This window comes from Gracilinanus agilis, chromosome 4, assembly GCF_016433145.1.
Source record: "Gracilinanus agilis isolate LMUSP501 chromosome 4, AgileGrace, whole genome shotgun sequence".
NCBI classification, from domain to species: domain Eukaryota; kingdom Metazoa; phylum Chordata; class Mammalia; order Didelphimorphia; family Didelphidae; genus Gracilinanus; species Gracilinanus agilis.
In genome coordinates this window covers 187,887,631-187,906,165 of record NC_058133.1, presented here as the reverse complement: position 1 = coordinate 187,906,165, position 18,535 = coordinate 187,887,631, and the positions used below count along the sequence as shown (strand labels likewise).

The following is an 18,535-nucleotide window of genomic DNA, read 5'->3' as shown; positions in this document are numbered from 1 at the left end:
AAGGACCTGGATTCAAATTGTGATTGTTCCATTTACCACTAGTAACTAACTTAGGGCTTCAGTTTCATCAACTGTTCCTTCCAACTCTAAATCAAGGATCTTCAATTCCTTGTGTCCTGCCAGCAGGGTTATGATGGGCACATCTATATTACATGGAGAGGTACCTCTTGGATATCTCCAAAGGCCTCATAACCTCATCAAGTTGATTGGGAATTGTTGAGAGACTCCTTTGCTTAATTCTCTTATATTACAATAACAAAGTAATAATGCACATTTCTAACCTCCTTTAAGGTTTACAAAGTGTTTTAATCACAATACTTTATAGAGGAGAGTGCCAGTATTATCTCCATCTAATGGCATCCCTGACAATAGCCTATGTAATATGGGGAGGGTGGGGAAGGATTGAGACACTTGTGGATAGTATCTCTTATGTAAATATGAAGAAAATAAGTTAAACTATAGGAGATCTGTGGTTTCATCAGTGCAGTGCCTCCTTTTTCTTTCTATATGGAAATGCTTGTTTTGTTTGAATCTATAAACATTTGAAATATTAATAATAAAAAATTCTTTTTAAAAAAGTAATTGCTAATACTCATATAGTAGTTACTAATGTGCTATTATTATCTCATATGGGCTTCACAACAATCCTGAAAGATAAATACTGTTATCATTCCTCTTTTACAGATGAGCAAATAAGTGAAGTGACTTTCCAAGGGTCACGTAGCTAGTGAGTGTCTGAGACTGAATTTGAACTCAGATGAAGAACAGGTTAAGTAACTTTCCCCAAAGTCATGGAGCTGGTTAGTGTCTGAGTCAGGTCTTCTGATTCCAGGTTCAACATTCCATCCACTATACCACTTAGCTGTTTAGGGTACTGAAAAGTTAAGGAACTCATCTCGGGACACCTAGCCAGTGTATGTGAGAAGCAGCACTTAAACCTAGGTCATTCTTAAAAGGTAGCTCTCCATCCCCTATGCTGTGCTTCCTGTATTATATAGTATATAGCTTGTCATATGGTATTATATTATGTCATATTATATTACATCATATTTTCTATATACTGTATAGTGTGCCAAAATACATCTTGTTATACTAGATCATATATCATGTTAAATCTCATACCATGTTATATTATACTATATACTATATATCACACCATATCATATAATATATCATATTTATTATATTGTACCATATCATGAATATACAGTATTTTTTAAAGCCCATTTACATTTCATCTTAGAATCAATACCCTGTATTTGTTCCAAGGCAGAAAAGCAATAAGTGCTAGGCACTGGGGGTTAAGTGACTTGCCCAGGGTCACACAGCCAGGAAGTCTCTGAGGCCAGATTTGAACCTAAGATCTCCAGACTCTCTGGCTGGCTCTCTATCTACTGAGCAACCCAGCTGCCCCTATATAAAAGAATATTAAAAAGAAACTAAAATCCTTCAGAAATGTAGCAGTTTTTAAAAATTTCCTAGAAGTAACATAGAAGATGATAATATTTGTATACAAAACGATGTGATATGAAGCGATATAATATGCAGCTAGGTGATAAGAGTTCTGAGCCTAGAGTCAGAAGACCAGACTCAACCATTCATTTGACCCTGGAAAAGTCACTTAACTTGTTTTTTCGTCCGAGTTCAAATTCAACCTCAGATACTTACTAGCTGTGTGACCCCAAAAAAGCCACTTCTTTTGGCCTCAATTCCCTCATTTGTAAAATGGGGATTAGAACAGTACCTACCTCCTGGGCCGTATGTGAGGATCAAACGAGACAATTGTAAAGCTCTTAGCATAGTGCCTTGCACAGAGTAAGCACTATGTAAACATCGGATATTATTATTACACAATGTTGCACAACATAATACAATATAACACAGCATGATATGATATGGAATAATGTGTTGTGTTATAATTTGACCTAAGTATAACATTGTAATTGAGCATAATCCCTTATTCTATCATCATTATTTGAGTCTGTGGCATGCTCTTGCTTCTAGCCCGCAGACTTTACAAGCGCAGGCACCGAGTCTTATTCAGTGCTCAGCGCAGCACCCCCAGGGCCCAGCGCGGTCAACCCATCGGCCAAGTTGCTGGGACGTCACTGAGTCCAGTTCGACTGCGCGAGGTCATGTCCTCAGTGCGCAGCCGCGGGGTTGGAGGCGGGACATCGCGGGTGGTCACGCCTGTAGGCGGAGCGCCCTCGCCCTGGCACCTCCCCTGTCTCCCGGGCTCTGCTCCCTCCCCGCAGCCACTGAGATCTCTCCTCTATCTTTCTCTCCCAGATCTCTCTCTGCGCTCGCGTTCCCGCGTCCGGGCTGCAGAGTTCTGAAGCGCGCCGCCGCCTTCATAGCGGCGGCGCGCGCCCGAGGGGAGGGAGAAGGAGAGGAGGAGTTGGGGGGGTCACGGCTGCTGTTGCTGCCGCCGCCGCCGCCGGGGCAGGAAGATGGTGGCGAGCGCGCGGGTGCAGAAGCTGGTTCGGCGCTACAAGCTGGCTATAGCCACGGCGCTGGCCATTCTGCTGCTTCAGGGCCTGGTGGTGTGGAGCTTCAGCGGCCTGGAGGAGGAGGAGCCCGGGGAGGTGAGGCCCGGCCCTGGGGGTGGGGGCCAGCGGGGGCGTGCTGCTGGGACGCAGCAGCCCGGGGGAGGGGAGCGCGGGGGCACGCTGCTCTGGGAGTTGGACTCGAACCCGAGGTCGGGGCCGCCGGGAGAGCGTGGGAGCTTGGCGGTGGGGAAACCTGGGTTGGGGAGTGAAGAACCAGAACCTCCGCCACTCTGCCCTCCTCCATCTCCCTCCCCTACCCCCCAACACACACACCACCCTACTCCGGGAGGGAACCCGACCCTGGTTAGGTGGGGAGTGGGGGAATGGATCTGGGTCCTAGGAAGTCCAAAAAAGGGACCTGATATGATGGGGAAGAGGAGAGGATTCCCGGGGAGACAGGGAAAGGAAGAGGGAACCCTGTGAGCTGTGAAGGTCAAGAGGAGGGGAGCAGGCTGCGGTGGGGGGGTGGGGGAAGGCCGAAGCCAAGAGAGGTGGGGTGGCTGCAGTGGGGACCTCTCCGAACTGGCCACGGGAATGCAACTTCTGGAGGAGTGGGCAGGAGAGCGGTCACCGGAGCCCCAGGCCAAACTTTTAGAAGTTGGGATTGGAAGAAAGGGGGCAGGTGTGTGAGAAAGGAGGTCTCTGCCCCACGAACTTGGGGAACCCCCGACCTGACTTCTCAGGAGGTTCCACATGGACCAAAGCAGCAGATATTGCAACTCCAGAGCCCAGCCTGGGGCGAGAAGGGTACTTCCTCAGGAGCAGAGTCTGTGCCCCTTCAGAAGCCGAGATGGGGGGGGGGGGGGGGGGAAGGAATGAGAAAACTGCTGAGGGAGAGGGTTGTCTCTTCCACAGCTAGGGAGGAATCTTTATCTGTGCTTAGTCCAGGAGGACTTGGGAAATGTGGTCTCTCTTCCAAGAGAGTGAAAGGAGCTTCCTGTTTTATAACACTAGAAGTTAAATTCAAGGGGTGGGGACAGCTTGCCCATTCCCCTCTTCCCTGAATGGAGCAGCCTCTGCATTTTGTCCAAATAGGGACCCCACTCAGGCATCCAAGAGCAAAAGAATGTGTGGAGAGGTGGCCTAGCCAGCCCCTTTTTGATCTGGGAGGAGCCCAGCACAGATCATCCTTCCAACCTCCTCCTAGCCCCAGCTTTTAATTTCACACAAAACTTTAGTCCTAGTTAAACGTAACACAGCCCTAGTTTGACCTCATTCTGCTGTGGCATCAGGCAGGAACAGAAGTGCCAGTCCTAGCAAGGGGAGTTTGTGTTCATGGAAGAAGTGGGCAGCATCAGGGTGGTCTCAAAGGCTGCTCCTTCTGTGACCTGGGACTGCCTTGTCACCCTGCTGGGCTGTGCTTCTCACTTTCAGCGGAATGCTCTAGCAGAAAGTGACAAGGGAGGAGGGATTGCTGGCCTTGGTCTGGTCAGAGGAATCCCGTGAGTTTTAAGGCTGTAAACTGCCCTCTAGGTCCCCAGTAACACTCTTCGTGGGAGAGGTTCCCTTACTGTTCCTCATTAATTTCCTCCCCATTTCTTTACCTTCCCAGGATGGAGGGAAAGGGAGAACCAAGGAAGATTGGAAGGGAAGGAAGGAATGAAAAGAAAGCTGTGAATCTTAGACATAAAGACATAGAGATTCAGAATTGGAATGGATTTTGAAGATTATCTAGTTCATCCTCCTTATTTGAAGCTAAGATTACAGGTGTCTGTGGTCACAAAGAGTCCTTGTCAGGGTCAAGATAAGAACACAGAAATTTGTTTTGCTTGCCTTGCAGTGGGGTAGTTAGAGAAGCCCTGAGGACAGATACTATATACACATACCCACTTTGTTGACTCTGAACAGCTTGGGGAGTTCTCTGTTCCCTGTTGGTGGTGGTAGTGGAGGGGGGTTAGCACATCTCAGATATACTGATCCCCAGCCTCTACTTCAACCTATGGGTGTCAGTCTAATGGTACACAGTTCCTCTTTATCTTCCACCCCATCCACCTGAGCTTTTTTGAAATAGCAGGGGGGGAGAGATAAGATTAAGAAAATTATGTCCCATCCCTATGATGGGATTCCATAGGAAGCCCTGAGATTTCCCTAAATCCCTGCTGTCTACTATGGCTAGGCACACACTACTAAGGAGGCAGTAAGTGTCGAGGACAGATAAACAAAGCCTGGTCCAGTCACCCCCTGTCCCCTCTACTTGGTACAGAGAGGAAGTTGGCTTTAAGCTTTCTGAGCAGGAGACAATTTATTAATCACAAATTATGAATCTGCTATTCAAGGCAAGATCTTGCTCCAGGGCAAGATGGTGGGGAGCTTTGATCATACCCATGCATTCCCACAGATAGCAGGGAAGCTACACAATAGTGAGAGAGCTCTCCCAGATAGCCAGGGAAGGAAGGACCAGCTGGTAGGACCAGGAGGATTAAGGAAAAGAAAGAAAAGGCCACAGATATGATTGTCTTCTTGCCTTATGAGCTGTTCTTTCTCAGATCCCCCAAGGTCAGGTCCCGGGGGTCTTCCAGAAGCTCCCTTCCCCCAGCTTCCTCTGGGCTTGTCCTTCTTTGGCTCAGCCAGCTCTGTGCTGCAGTGCAGGGCACAAAGATGCCCATTTTCCTCACCACATCCTGTCCCCTGGCCACAGCTCTGCCTGGCCTCTTGCCTTGTTTTCTGCCCTCCTCCCTCCCCTTTCTCTCCCCTTCAGCCATACTGTCCCTGACATCAGCATCCACCCTGAAGAGACCAGGTCAGTGCTCTCTCTCTCCATCCCCACCTGCTTGTGCCTGGGAATGTCTTTTCACACCTACCATGTGGCACAGATTTAAGCTAATCAGCCATCCAGCTTGCAATAAACTTGGGTTAATGGAGTCTTTTACTCTTGACTTTTCCTTGAGACTGCTCCTTCTTAACAGGTTCAGAACTGAAAAGGGCTCTCTATCAGACTATGTTTCCCCTCCTGCCAGGGCTGCTGCCCAAGCCTGGTTCCCCCCTCCCCAAATCTCCAAGCTAGGGAGAAGATAACAGGGATGTGAAAGCTTTGTTTGTTCTATTCCCAGAGGATATGGGTGTCCTGGGCCAGGCTCCTCCAACTGCCTTCTATTGGTCTAGCTATGAGAGGGTTTGGAAATTGAGAAGGGAGGAGAGGAACCTACTTGATTACCAGGCAAAAAGATGGAGAAAGACAGCAAGAGTCCAGATGTGTTGATGAATCTGGAAGTGTCAGACCAGACTCTAGCTAAGGAATGCTGGGGAGATTTGAGGCAAGCAATCTAAATCCAGGGAATCAGAAAAAAGGGCAGGGAGGTATCCAAAGCTTCTCTCGATCTTGATTTCAGCTTTATGGAAACTTTTACCACAGTGATGAAGAACAGGAGGGAGGAGCAGGAAGACAATTCCACATAAACATCTTTCTGTAGTATTTACAGGGCATTTTTCTCAAAGTAGCACTCTGTACCATCCCTGTGCTGTAGAAGAGGAAACTGAGTCTCAGACTAGTCAAGTAACTTGTTCAAGGTCACAAAGGGAATAAATATCAGAGCTGAAACTTGAACCAAGGAGCTTCCGACTCCCATGTCCTGTGTCTCTACCAAGGCCCCATGTTGTTACATCTGCCCCAGTCACCTGTTTCCTGTCCCTAAAGAAACTTTGTAGACAAAGGCTTATGTGAAAATGGCTTTGAGGAATTGTTTGAGATGCCAGGAGGCTTGGGTTCTAGACCTAGCTCAAAGCCTGACTTTGCAGATTTATCTCTTTGGCCCTTGATTTTCTATAAAATGGATTAGCTCTGCCCTGCCCTAAAGAACCGATTTTCATTTTCCAGGACTACTTCCTAGCCACAAATGAGAAAAACAAATGCACATAGGTGACCAGGTTGTCAGAAGCCTAATGGTTTATTTATTTGGTTGGGGGGTTTTTTGCAGAAGGGACGACAGAGGAAGCCAAGACCACCGGATCCAGGTGAAGGCTCTAAAGACAGAGATAGCTCTGCTGGGCGACGGGGGAATGCTGGCCGGAGGCATGGGCGCTGGAAGGGCCGAGTGGATAGCCCTGGGGTGTTGGTGGCCAAGGTGGTGAGAGCTGTGACGGGCAAGCACAGAGTTAGCCGCCGGGTACCCCCTGCCCTACCCAGAGAGCCCCTCAGCCGACAGAACCTGAGTACTGGGGGTGGGGGAGAGGTGCTACCTGGGGCAGGTGTGGGTGGCGCCTTCCAACAAGGTGACACGGGCAGCGTGGAGGGCGCTCCCCAGCCCACGGAGAATGGCTTCACCCCCAAGTGTGAGATCACAGGCAAGGATGCCCTGTCTGCCTTGGCCCGGGCCAGCACCAAGCAATGTCAGCAGGAGATCGCCAACGTGGTGTGTCTGCACCAAGCAGGGAGTCTCATGCCTAAGGTCGTGCCCCGACACTGCCAGCTGTCTGGTGAGGCCCCATAGCATTGGGTAGAACTTCCCTCCCTCCTCCTCACCACCCAACTCTTAACTCAGGGCGATACATACACCCAGCTCTTTGATTTGGGGGCCAGTAAACTCTGTTCCTGCTTGGGAGGTATGGTGGATCCCCAGCTTAGGGGAATCTGGGTGAAATAGGCCACCCAGAGAATGATCTCCATTGCCCTTCAAGGGAGGTAGCGGGGAGCCCCTTGGCTGAGGTCTCTGTTCTCTGTACCCTCTCTGATCTCCCCCTCCCTCCTCTGCCCAGGAAAGGTGAGCCCCATGATTCAGTGGGATGAGAGCCGAGTGCAGTTACCCCCGGGTAGGCCCTCAGTTCGAATCGCTTACATGCTGGTGGTTCACGGTCGTGCCATTCGACAACTCAAGCGGCTGCTCAAGGCTGTTTACCACGAGCGACACTTTTTCTACATCCACGTAGACAAGGTGCCCTTGGAAGTCAGTGGGGGGGTGGGGGAGGTGAGGTAGGTAGGAGGTGGCCAGCAGGGAGGAGGGACAGGGAGCAGGAGGCATGGGTAACCCAGCTGGGGGAAAATCCCAACCCTCTGACTCTTTCTGGCCAGCAAGGGCTGCAGAGCAAGGCCCCCTTTCTTCTTCCTAGCGCTCTAACTACCTGCACCGGGAGGTGGTCGCTCTAGCCCAGCACTATGCCAATGTGAGGGTGACCCCTTGGCGCATGGGCACCATCTGGGGTGGTGCCAGTCTCCTGAAGATGTATCTGCGCAGCATGCAGGACCTACTGGAGGCACCTGGCTGGACCTGGGACTTCTTTATCAACCTTAGTGCCACTGACTACCCTACCAGGTACCAGGGGGAATCATCGCTCTTGATGGAGGTATAAGATGAGGGCTGCCAGGAGGGATAAGGAACCCAGGTGGCATCAGGGCAGTCACTTAACCTCAGTTGCCTGGCCCTTACCACTCTTCTATCTCGGAACCAATACTCAGCATTGATTCTAAGACAGAAATTAAGGGTTTAAAAATTAAAAATTTAAAAAAGGGCTCTATAGGCTTCACCATGATAGAGGGAAAAAGGTGGTAAACTCTGCTTTAGGCTCATGATACCCATACCTACCAGTGGCTGAAAACAAGGATGTTCTCCCCCACCTCTCAGCAGGGAATTACTAGGTCATAGATTTAGATTTGGAAGAAGCCTTAGTGGCCATCTCAACCAACTTCCTCATTTTGCAAATGAGGGAAACCTCCCTAGGATTGCCCAAGGGGACACAAAAGTTAGTGTCAAGGTCTTCTGACTCCATTGCTTTTTCTACTGCACTTATTAGAGGCGTCTCAGCTTGCAAGCATTAAATTGGTAGAGATGTATTTTTTTAAACTACTAAAATTCCATTTTAGTAAATTGAATTTTCTGTAGAGAAACTGGCATCTGGTTACACTTATCCTGGAGTTGTAAATAGATAGAATCTTTCTGGAAAACAATAAGACATTATACAGTTAAGACTTATAGGGCTGCATATGCCTTTTGACCCAGTCCTCAAACAGTATTCCTAGTAGAATAATTTGCAATAGCAAAAATACTAGAAGCAACCCCACATGTCTAGTAATCAGGGAATAGATAAACAAATTGTAGTGTAAATAGAGAATATGATATATGGGTAACAATATTGTCCCACCATTTAAAATTACAAATGAGAAAAATACAAAGAAATAGGAGAAAGCTTATTGTGAAGAGATTCGGAATGAAGAAAAAATCCTTTTATGGTTGTTCAGTTGTGTTAGACCCTAGTGACCCTATTTAGGGTTTTCTTGGCAAAGATACTGGAATGGATTGCCATTTCCTTCTTCAGCTCATTTTACAGATGGGGAAACTGAGGCAAACAGGGTGAAATGAATAGCCCAGAGATACATTGCTAGTAAGTGGCTTGAGGCTGTATTTTAACTTGGGTCTATCTGACTCCAGGCCCAGTGCTCTATCTACTGTGTCACCTAGCTGCCAAAAACATTATACACACTGATTATGACTGAATAGACCAGTGATGGGCAAACTATAGCCTGTGGGCCAGATGCGGCCCCCTGAAATGCTCTATCTAGCTGCGACGACATTAATCCTAATCTGACAAATACAATGAGTAGGATACAATATATTGAAACTTCGAAAGAATTGCCTTAGAAACAAACTGACAGATGAGCATTTCCTTTCCTTTGGCCCCCTCTTTAAAAAGTTTGCCCATCACTGGCATAGACAATAGTTGTTCAGTAGACAAAAGTAATAAAATTAGGAAGAAAAGAATTCAGAAGAAGACCCAGAAACAAATTGGATGTTCTATTTGAGCCAAATTGCTAAAAAAGGAAAGAAGGAAAAAAAGGACAAGGGAAGGAAGAAAAGAAAGAGGGAGAAAAGGGGATAAGATAAGGAAGAAGGGAAAGAAGGAAAGAGAGAAGGAAGGAAGAAAATGTTGTAGAGAAGCTTAAAGGATAGAAAAGGGCCTGGGAAGTATATTGGGGGTGGAGGGAAGATTGGGAGCAGAGACCGCTTTAAAGCCTGGTTCTCTGGGTGCTTTCCTCCCTCTTCTCTTAAACATGCTTTTTTCCTGATCCAGGACCAATGATGAGCTGGTGACATTCCTGTCCAAATACCACGATAAGAATTTCCTCAAGTCTCATGGCCGGGACAACTCAAGGTGCGGATGTGTGTTGGTTTAGGGACTAGAAAAAGGATCTCCATCACTCCCAGCCCTGAGTGAGTCCTGTGCTCCACATCCTCAGGTTCATCAAGAAGCAAGGTCTAGACCGGCTCTTTCATGAGTGCGACTCCCACATGTGGCGCCTGGGGGAACGACAGATCCCAGAGGGCATCGTCGTAGATGGCGGCTCTGACTGGTTTGCCCTGACCCGCAGTTTTGTGGAGTATGTGGTCTATACAGATGACCCTCTGGTGGCTCAGCTGCGCCAGTTCTATACCTACACGCTTTTACCAGCCGAGGTGAGCGATCAGTCCTCAAGCCAGCCTGAGGGCCGGGGTAGGGGCTGGAGGGTGACCCAGAAGAAAGGGGAGGGTGGTCACGTGGAACCTGGGGAGGGGTCTGGCTCATCTCCCTCCCATCCCTTCCTAGTCCTTCTTCCATACTGTGCTAGAGAACAGCCCCACCTGCAACACCCTCGTAGACAACAACTTGCGTGTCACCAACTGGAACCGCAAATTGGGCTGCAAATGTCAGTACAAGCACATCGTGGACTGGTGTGGCTGCTCCCCCAATGACTTCAAGCCCCAGGACTTCCTTCGGCTCCAGGTGCCTCTCCTGCCCACCTAGGGCAAACCAACTTGTAGCCCCCGTGTTACTCCTCTTTCCTGAGTCCTGGTGCAAGGGGCTGGGACGTAGCATTCCGGGGAACCTTTGATATCTGTGGCATGGTGGGGCAGATGGGACACGAGGCTGTTGACGGGGCTGGCACATGGAAATAGCGGCTGGCTTCATGCCTTCCTCCCTACCCTGCAGCTTCATTATTGTTGGGGAACCTTCTCTGCAACATGTCGTTTTCCCATCCAGAGTTACCTGGAGTCCTAAGGTTAAGTTTCTTACCCAGAGTCACAGAGGAGTCTGAGAGGGGTGGAATTTGAACTCAGATCTTGGTGGCAGCTGAGTGGCTCAGTGAAACCAGAAAGACCAGAATTCAAATCCTGCCTCAGATTGTGACCCTCTGCAAGTCACTTAAATTCTCTTAACCTCATCTTCAAAATAGGGATAATAGCACTTCCCTCCCAGGATTATTATGAGGACCAAGTGACTGCTGCCTCCAGAGACCAGAATGCCAGAGCAGGAAGGGACCTTGAAGGTCCCTTTGAAGTGACACCTTCATTTTACAAATGAGGCCCAAAGAGGAGAAACTGATGAATCAATCAGCATGTATGAAGTGCTTCCTAGATACCAGGCAGCTAGGTGATGCAGCAGATAGAGCACTGGGCTTGGAGTCAGGAAGACTTCATGAGTTCAAATCTGGCCTCAGTCTCTTATTAGTGGTAGGATCCTGAGCAAGTCACTTCACCCTCTTTGCTTCAGTTCCTCCTCCGTCAAATGAATTGGGAAAGGAAATGGCAAACCACTCCAGTATCTTTGCCAAAGAACTCCCAAAATAGGGTAACTGAGACACAACTGAAATGACCGAACAGCAAGGCACAGGGCCAAGCATTGGCAATCCAAAAAGGCAAAAACAGAGCCTGCCCTCTAGGAGCTTACAGTCTAATGGAAATGACTTGAACAAGGACCCCAGCTAATTAGTAGCAATGCTGGAACCCCCAGTCTTCTAAAGCCCTGGTCCAGCCCTCTTGTCGCTACATAGGGCCACACAGAGGATTGGTGATAGAACCAGACCCAGTTCTCCAAGCACTTGTCCCACATACACATTTAACATAACTTTAATGGCTGAAAATCGATCTTTACCCTCTTTTGGGGAAGCAGAATTGGGGAATGGGCATAGGAAGGAGATGGGATCCCTCAGAGAAGCTGGGTAGAAAACTAAAGCTACCCTGCGGTGGCCAAGAGGCAGTATGGAGAAGGAGCAGGACCCAAGGGTTCAAGCCACTCTTCACACTGAGCCGGGCACTTAGTTTCCCCATTTAAAAGTTTAAAAAAAAAACCCTTACCTTCCATCTTAGAATTGATACTCAATATCAGTTCCAAGGCAGAAGAGCAGTCAAGGGATTGGAGGTTAAGTGACTCGCCCAGGGCCACACAGCTGGGAAGTGTCTGAGGTCAAATTTGAACCCAGGACCTCCCACCTCTGGGCCTGGCTCTCAATCTACTGAGCCTCCCAGCTGCCCCTGTCCTCTGTAGGTCTAAATCTAGCTATGATTTTCTGGCTCTTCTCCTTTAGTGAGAGCGATGCATGGGATGTGGGGAAGACCAAAGAAGTTCCATCAGTGATGTGTGGCCTCTAGTCTCTTTGCAAACCCAGTTATATTCTTTATACTCCAGCAACTCTCCAGACCTACCTTCTTTGCCCGAAAATTTGAGTCAACTGTGAATCAGGAAGTGCTGGAAATCTTGGACTCTCACCTCTACGGTAGTTACCCTCCCAACACCCCAGCCCTCAAAGCTTACTGGGAAAATGCCCACGACATCGCCGATGGCCTGGGTGGACTCAGCGATGTCATCCTCACGGCCTACACTGCTTTCTCCCGCCTCGGTCTGCACCATGCCGCCGCCATGGCATCCCCTCCAACTAACCAGCTCTGCAGGTGGGAAACTCCTCCCTTGCTGAGGTCGATCATTGCCGCCTTCCCCTGTCCTGATCACCCCCTTTCTACAGAATCCTGTAGGCTTCAGGGATACAGAAGGATGTAGAAACATGGTCCTGCTGTCGGGGAGTTCTCTCTTAGAGAGGGAAAGGGAAGAGTGCTTTTAAAAAAGTGTATACATGAGAATGAATGCTGTAGAGATGAGGGTGGAGAATAGAGCTGACACAGTGTGGGGATCTAGGATGGTCCTTTCTGGACTTCCCATTCCTGGCCTATTTCTGTTGACAAGTGTCTTCATTTCTCCCTCCCCCTCTCCTGCATCCATCATAGGTTTGAGCCCAAGGGCTTCCCATCCAGTGTCCACCTGTATTTCTATGATGACCGTTTCCAGGGCTATTTGTTGACCCAGACAGTTCAGCCTGTGGCCTCTGGGCCTGAAGAGGCGCTGGAGATGTGGCTGATGCCTCGGGGGGCCCTGAAGCTGACAGAACACAATGGTCAGGCCAACCGGCTGCAGAACCTGGAGGTGGGATGGGGGCCCTCATCCTCTTGCTCTCCCCTTGACCCTGTGTCCCTGGTACAACATTTCAGTCATGGGTGCCCTTTGGTCTGGAGGGGAGTGATGGCAAAATGCAGGTGATCTGTCCTCTGCAGCTCCTTGTTTCTGGGGGCCGGTCTCAGTTAAGTGAAGGGTGAAGAGAGGAACTTTTGGATTTCAAAAACTCATCTTTGGTGGGGCAGCTGGGTAGCTCAGTGGATTGAGAACCAGGCCTAGAGATGGGAGGTCCTAGGTTCAAATCTGGCCTCAGACACTTCCTAGCTGTGTGACCCTGGGCAAGTCACTTGACCACCCATTGCCTACCCTTACCACTTTTCTGCTTTGGAGCCAATACACAGTATTGACTCCAAGATGGAAGGTAAGGGTTTAAAAAAAATTAAAAACAAAAACTCAGCTTTGACTTCCTTGGCCAAACATTAAGCCCCTGCTATGTACCAGGCACTATGCTAGGATGAAACAGTCTCCACCCTCAAGGAGCTACATTTATGGTAGAGGAGGGACTTCCCATAAATACATGCCAAATACAAAGTCCTTTTTTGATGAGGGTAAGCACTGGCAACTGAGGTTTGCCATTGAGAAGAAAATTCCTCAGTGATCATGTCAGACCCCCCTAATTTTCCTGAGGCAGAAGAGGGGAATAGAGTGCCTAAGGTCACAATTAGTGGTGACCTCTTCCCTCCCTGCCCCCATCTTCCTACAAAGGACACCACAAGCATCTTCTGCAATCATTTCCTCCTCACAGGTGGGCACAGAATGGGACCCCAAGGAGCGTCTTTTCCGGAACTTTGGGGGATTGTTGGGGCCCTTGGATGAGCCAGTGGCCATGCAGCGTTGGGCCCGTGGCCCCAACCTCACAGCCACTGTAGTTTGGATTGATCCCACCTTTGTGGTGGCCACCTCATATGACATCACAGTGGACTCTGAAGCCGAGGTCACTCAATATAAGCCTCCTCTGAGCCGGCCCCTGCGGCCTGGTGCCTGGACCGTCCGCCTGCTGCAGTTCTGGGAACCACTGGGGGAAACCCGTTTCTTGGTGTTGCCCTTGACTTTCAACCGCAAACTACCTCTCAGGAAAGGTAATGAAAGATGCTGTGGCCCCGGGACCAATCAGAATGGGATTGCCAGGCACACCCGTGGACCCTGGCAGCCAATCATACCTCAGCCCTCCAGAGCCCTCAAGTATGATCCTAACAGTGGTCAGTGCCCTTTGGGAGATCAATCTGTTGAGCTGCTTTCCTAAGCAGAAACTGAGGTGTATAATTGGGCAAAGGACATTCCTCTTGCAGGACCTGATTAAAAGATCACTTTTCTTGAAATCAGAACTGCTCCAGGGAAATTCAGAGTGTCCTGGTGCCATCAGCTTTGGAGTGAGCCTGTTCTTCCCACTCCCATCACCCCTAGTGCCCTGTTTGTGCTCTCTTTCTCTCTCCCTCCCCTCCTCTGACTCTCTGCCTCTGTCTCTCTTTCCCTCCCTCCTTCACCATCCCTGCTTTTCTCTCTCTCCCCCTCTCTTTCTCTCTCTCCGCTCACTCACTGTGTCTCTCTGCCGCTGTCTTTAGCTCTTTCTGTTTCTCTGCTTCTGTCTCTGACTGACTCTTTCTTTCTACCTCTGTCTCCTTCTCACTGATTCTCTCTGCTTATCTCTTTCTCTGCCTCTCTCTCAGTCTGTCTGTCTTTCTTTCTGTATATTCTTCTTAGAATATGAAATAGAAGAGAACAGGTCAGATCTTAGAGGTACAGCCTTCTCAGAGGGCATCTAGTCCAATTCCCTCATTTTACTGATGAGCCAACCAAGTCATAGGGATGTGGAATTACTTGTTTAAGGTCATACAGGTAGTAAGTCTCATAGAGGGAACTTGAACTCAGGGCCTTTGACTGTAGAGCCAAGGTTCCTCTCACTTCACTGTACTACCTCCTAGATCAGTGATGGTGAACCTTAGCGATGGAGTGCTGGGCGCCACCCCCACCTCACCCCCCAGACTAAGTGCTGGACCCCCTTCCCACCACAGAGTGCCAGGTGTGTCCTGCTGCCCACTCCCCCTTACCCCACACAGGGGAGGGAGGAAGTGTTCCCATTGGACTGCTGGGTAGAAAGGCAGATAAAGTGAGGAATGTCCTCAGTAAGTGTAGAGGGGGAGGGTTGTGGCCCAATCTGCTCCCCTCCAGCTCTGCCACCTATGAGCCACCTTATCCCACTGTGGGCTCCCATTGGCTGCTGAGCAGAGGGGTGGGAGGTGGGGGAAAATGTCCTCAGGTGTGGGAGGGGAGGAGTGCCCACCTGCCCACAGAGAGAGCTCTGCACACTGTCTTTGGCACCTGTGCCGTAGGTTCGCCATTGCTGCCCTAGATCATGGTGAGGGGGAAAGGGCAGGGTGATGATTGTGCTCACTTTATCCTACCATAGGTGGAGCAGGGATTATGGTCCCTGCCTTATGGATAAGGGCCTGAAGGGTTGATGCTGAGCTTGTGGTCACATAGCCTGTGTAGGGCTGAGGTGGCAACTCGAGGATCCTGGTCCCCAGGTCAGGATAGGCATTCTTTCTTGACCCTGACACGGCCCATCAGATGGAACAGGGTGTACTGACTCTGCACTTTCTACACTTACTCCAGATGATGGGAGCTGGCTGCATGCCGGGCCCCCCCACAACGAGTACATGGAGCAGAGTTTCCAGGGTCTGAGTGGAATCTTGAACCTTCCCCGGCCAGAGCAGGCAGAAGAGGCTTCCAGGAGGCATGCAGAATTGACTGGCCCTGCCCTTGAGGACTGGACAGATAGCACCTTGGGCAGCTTCTGGTCAGTGGCAGGGCTGTGTGCCATAGGCCCCTCCATCTGTCCCAGCCTGGAGCCCTGCAGCCAGACCAGCTGGAGTTCTCTCTCTCCTGACCCCAAGTCAGAGCTTGGTCCTATCAAAGCTGATGGCCGGCTGAGGTAGCGGGACCACAGTGGGAGCCTGGGGAAAACCCCAGAGTGTTGCACCTTAGAAACTCAGTAGAGGAAGAGATGATTGAGGGACTGTCCTCTCCCATGGGTGAGAAGTTGGGGTCTGGCCCACTGTCCCATCCCTCTCCTGCCTCGGCTGGAGTGAGCCCCAGGACCGAGTGGCAGGTGGACACCAACAGGCTACTTCTCATACAGTTCTGAGCTGGAGGCTGGAGAAAAATGCAGAAAACCAGAGTTCCTTCGGCTCCAGAGCCAACACTGTTCCTGCGCCCTCTTCAATTTCTCTAGGTTGTACTTTCTGGTTTTAAGATGACTCGTGCAGAGGGCATAAGGATAGGAAAAGGAGAGAGGAATAATGTGCAATAAAGTTTCCAGCAGCCCTGGGGAGATGCAGTTCCCCCAGGACTTGCAGAACAAGGGAACAACCAAGCACTTCAAGGGGATGCCCAAGTCAGCCAGGGGCCCCTGACTGTGCCCTAGAAGCCTGGGACATTAGAACTGAGGGCTCTAAAAAAAAAAGAGAGAAGAGCTACAAGGTTAACTGGATAGAATAATTTATGGAATTGGGCACTGATCAGACCAGGAGGCCAGAGAGGAGGAGGGAGAAGAAGTTCAGGGGTTTAGGGCTTCTGGGTCTCAGTCTTCTCTTTCCCCTTTATGTGAAATGGGTGCTGCCTCTGAGACACCTAGGGGGCTGACAGATCAGACCCTGCAAAGCAAAGAGCTTGAGGGGTCCTGGCCACAGAGTGGTCCCTGGGACTCGAGATCAGGGAGAAGTGCCCTCTTGGTTGCTCTGGAGGAGCCAGGGCAGCAGTGGTCCTGGAGTGCCGTGTAAATCTGAAATATGCAACGGCAGAAATATATCTCTTACATCTCTAATATGGTCCATAGCGTGCTTCCTGGAGCAGGAGAGGCTCAGAGCAGAGCACTCTGGCAGCTCCACGGCCAGTACTTTCCCGTTCCCCCTGCCTCAGGAGTGCCAGACTCCATTGCTATCCACCCCCCACCCCCCCTTTTCTCCTGTCTTGATGACGATGGCCTCTGCTCCTCCTGTAACCTGTGCAGAGCCAGCCCTCCTCTCCTTCCCCATCCAGCCTTCCCCTACCGCCTTACCTCAGGAGCTTCTTCAGGAACAAGGAGACGTCGTGTCAGGGCCGTCACATCTGGGCCCACTGGACTCCAGGGAGAGGAGAGGGCCATATACCACATGTTCTGACTTCTTTTCTGGGGCGGGGAGGGGGCGCCTAAGTTTTTGAGCCTGTTAAAGCTGTCTGGGAGGCTTTGCTGTTTTGGTACCAGGCAGAATCCTGGACATGTTTGGTGGTCCTTCTCATCCTGGGTGACCCTCTTCTTCCTTCATGTCATTTACACCTTAGTGTAATTTGTCAGTGGGTTACCTTTGGGTGGGAGATTTGCATTTTATGCCTTATTTCTAATTTTGGGATAAAAATAATAATAGCTAGTATTTATGTAGTGCTTTAAGTTTTGCTAAGCATTTTACAGATCTCATTTGATATTTACAACATCCCTGGAAGATAGGTGCTATTATAATTCCCATTTTATAGTTGAGGAAACTGAGGCTAAGAAGAGGTTAAGTGACTTGCCCAGGGTCACACAGTCAGTATGTGTGTCAAAATCTGAACTCTGATCTTCATGATGTTAAGACCACTGAGGGTTTTTATCCACTGCTTCCTAGGTTTGACCAGGGATTGGAACTGGGGTCTATGGATGCCAAGTGACAGTTCTTTTCACTGCCCCAATATGTGAAGGAAGGGAAAAGAATTTTAAATAAATAAGTTTTGTGGCTTAAGAGATGACTAGAGAGTGTGGTAACTTGCTAATCACACTCTACCAGCCCATTTAGCATGCGGTAGAACATGAAACAGCAGCAGCTGTCATGCTGAGTGGATTTGGCTTAAAGTTGGGGTTGGGGACAGACTAGAGAGGAGAACTTAGGTAATGTAGAGGTAGAGATGACTTCAAAGGCCATCTAGTCAGGAGGCACCATAAAGTTAAATGACTTGCTGAAGGTCGCATAGCTTAGTAAGTGCCTCAAAATCTGGATCTGTGGCTAGGTGGAAGAAAAGGAGGGGAGAGAAGAAATATGCTCTCCTAAAGAAAGGACTTGTCGTATTCAGTCCCTAGCAGCCAGCAGGCTGGGACAGGTCCCAAAAGTGAAAAATGATGAAGTCAGCTTTGGGAAGGTCTTGGTTCTGCCAGAACCCGAATGAGGTAGGCAGTGGGGGAAGAGTCCATCAGCCTAACCCAAGAGGCCTAGCTTGCAAGTCGTATTTTCATGCAAGACCAGGAGAGTGTACCCTTAATTAAGATCCTGCCAGACAACCCTCAGATCTTTGGGGGTGACCCAGGAAAGTTTGGAAGCAGGGAGTCAAACCAAGAGAAGATATCTTTTGAATTTATTTTTTTTAAACCTTTGCCTTCCACCTTGGAATCAATACTGTGTATTGGTTCTAAGGCAGAAGAATGGTAAGGACTAGGGAGTGAGGGTTAAGTGACTTGCCCAGGGTCACACAGCTAGGCTGTGTCTGAGGTTAGGTTTGGCCCCAGGACTTCCCATTTCTAGGTCTGGCTCTCTATTCAGTGAGCCACTTTGCTGCCCCAGATGTCTGTTGAATTTAAAGGCAGCTTTGGTAATCTGTCAGAATGTTACTTTTCTGATTTTAAAGATGGCATGATATTTTTGGAAATAGCTATGGCTTCATTCTCCATAAAAACAAAAACAAAAAACCAACAAGAAGAAGCTTTGGTTCCCAGTTCACTGCAATATTTTCCAAGGACCAGCCAGGTTGGAGTTGGGAGTGGGGAGAGGTAGAGGGCTCATCACCAGTAG

The 18,535-nt window shown here is 49.4% G+C and overlaps 1 protein-coding gene across 2 annotated transcripts; it reads left to right on the top strand.

Moving 5' to 3' along the window:
* The first annotated feature begins 2,320 nt into the window (after positions 1-2,320).
* Positions 2,321-16,563, top strand: XYLT2 (xylosyltransferase 2). Of its 2 annotated transcripts, none has more exons than XM_044676764.1 (11): positions 2,321-2,585; positions 6,464-6,962; positions 7,242-7,417; positions 7,593-7,795; positions 9,549-9,629; positions 9,715-9,931; positions 10,062-10,238; positions 11,922-12,184; positions 12,515-12,710; positions 13,486-13,819; positions 15,354-16,563. In XM_044676764.1, exons 1-11 carry the CDS (start codon positions 2,451-2,453, stop codon positions 15,674-15,676), a joined length of 2,604 nt encoding a protein of 867 aa, XP_044532699.1. In that variant the 5' UTR covers positions 2,321-2,450; the 3' UTR covers positions 15,677-16,563. The 2 variants fall into 2 exon arrangements, with proteins under 2 accessions (XP_044532699.1, XP_044532700.1); XM_044676765.1 differs by lacking the exon at positions 15,354-16,563 and adding an exon at positions 14,663-14,734.
* Positions 16,564-18,535: the final 1,972 nt, after the last annotated feature.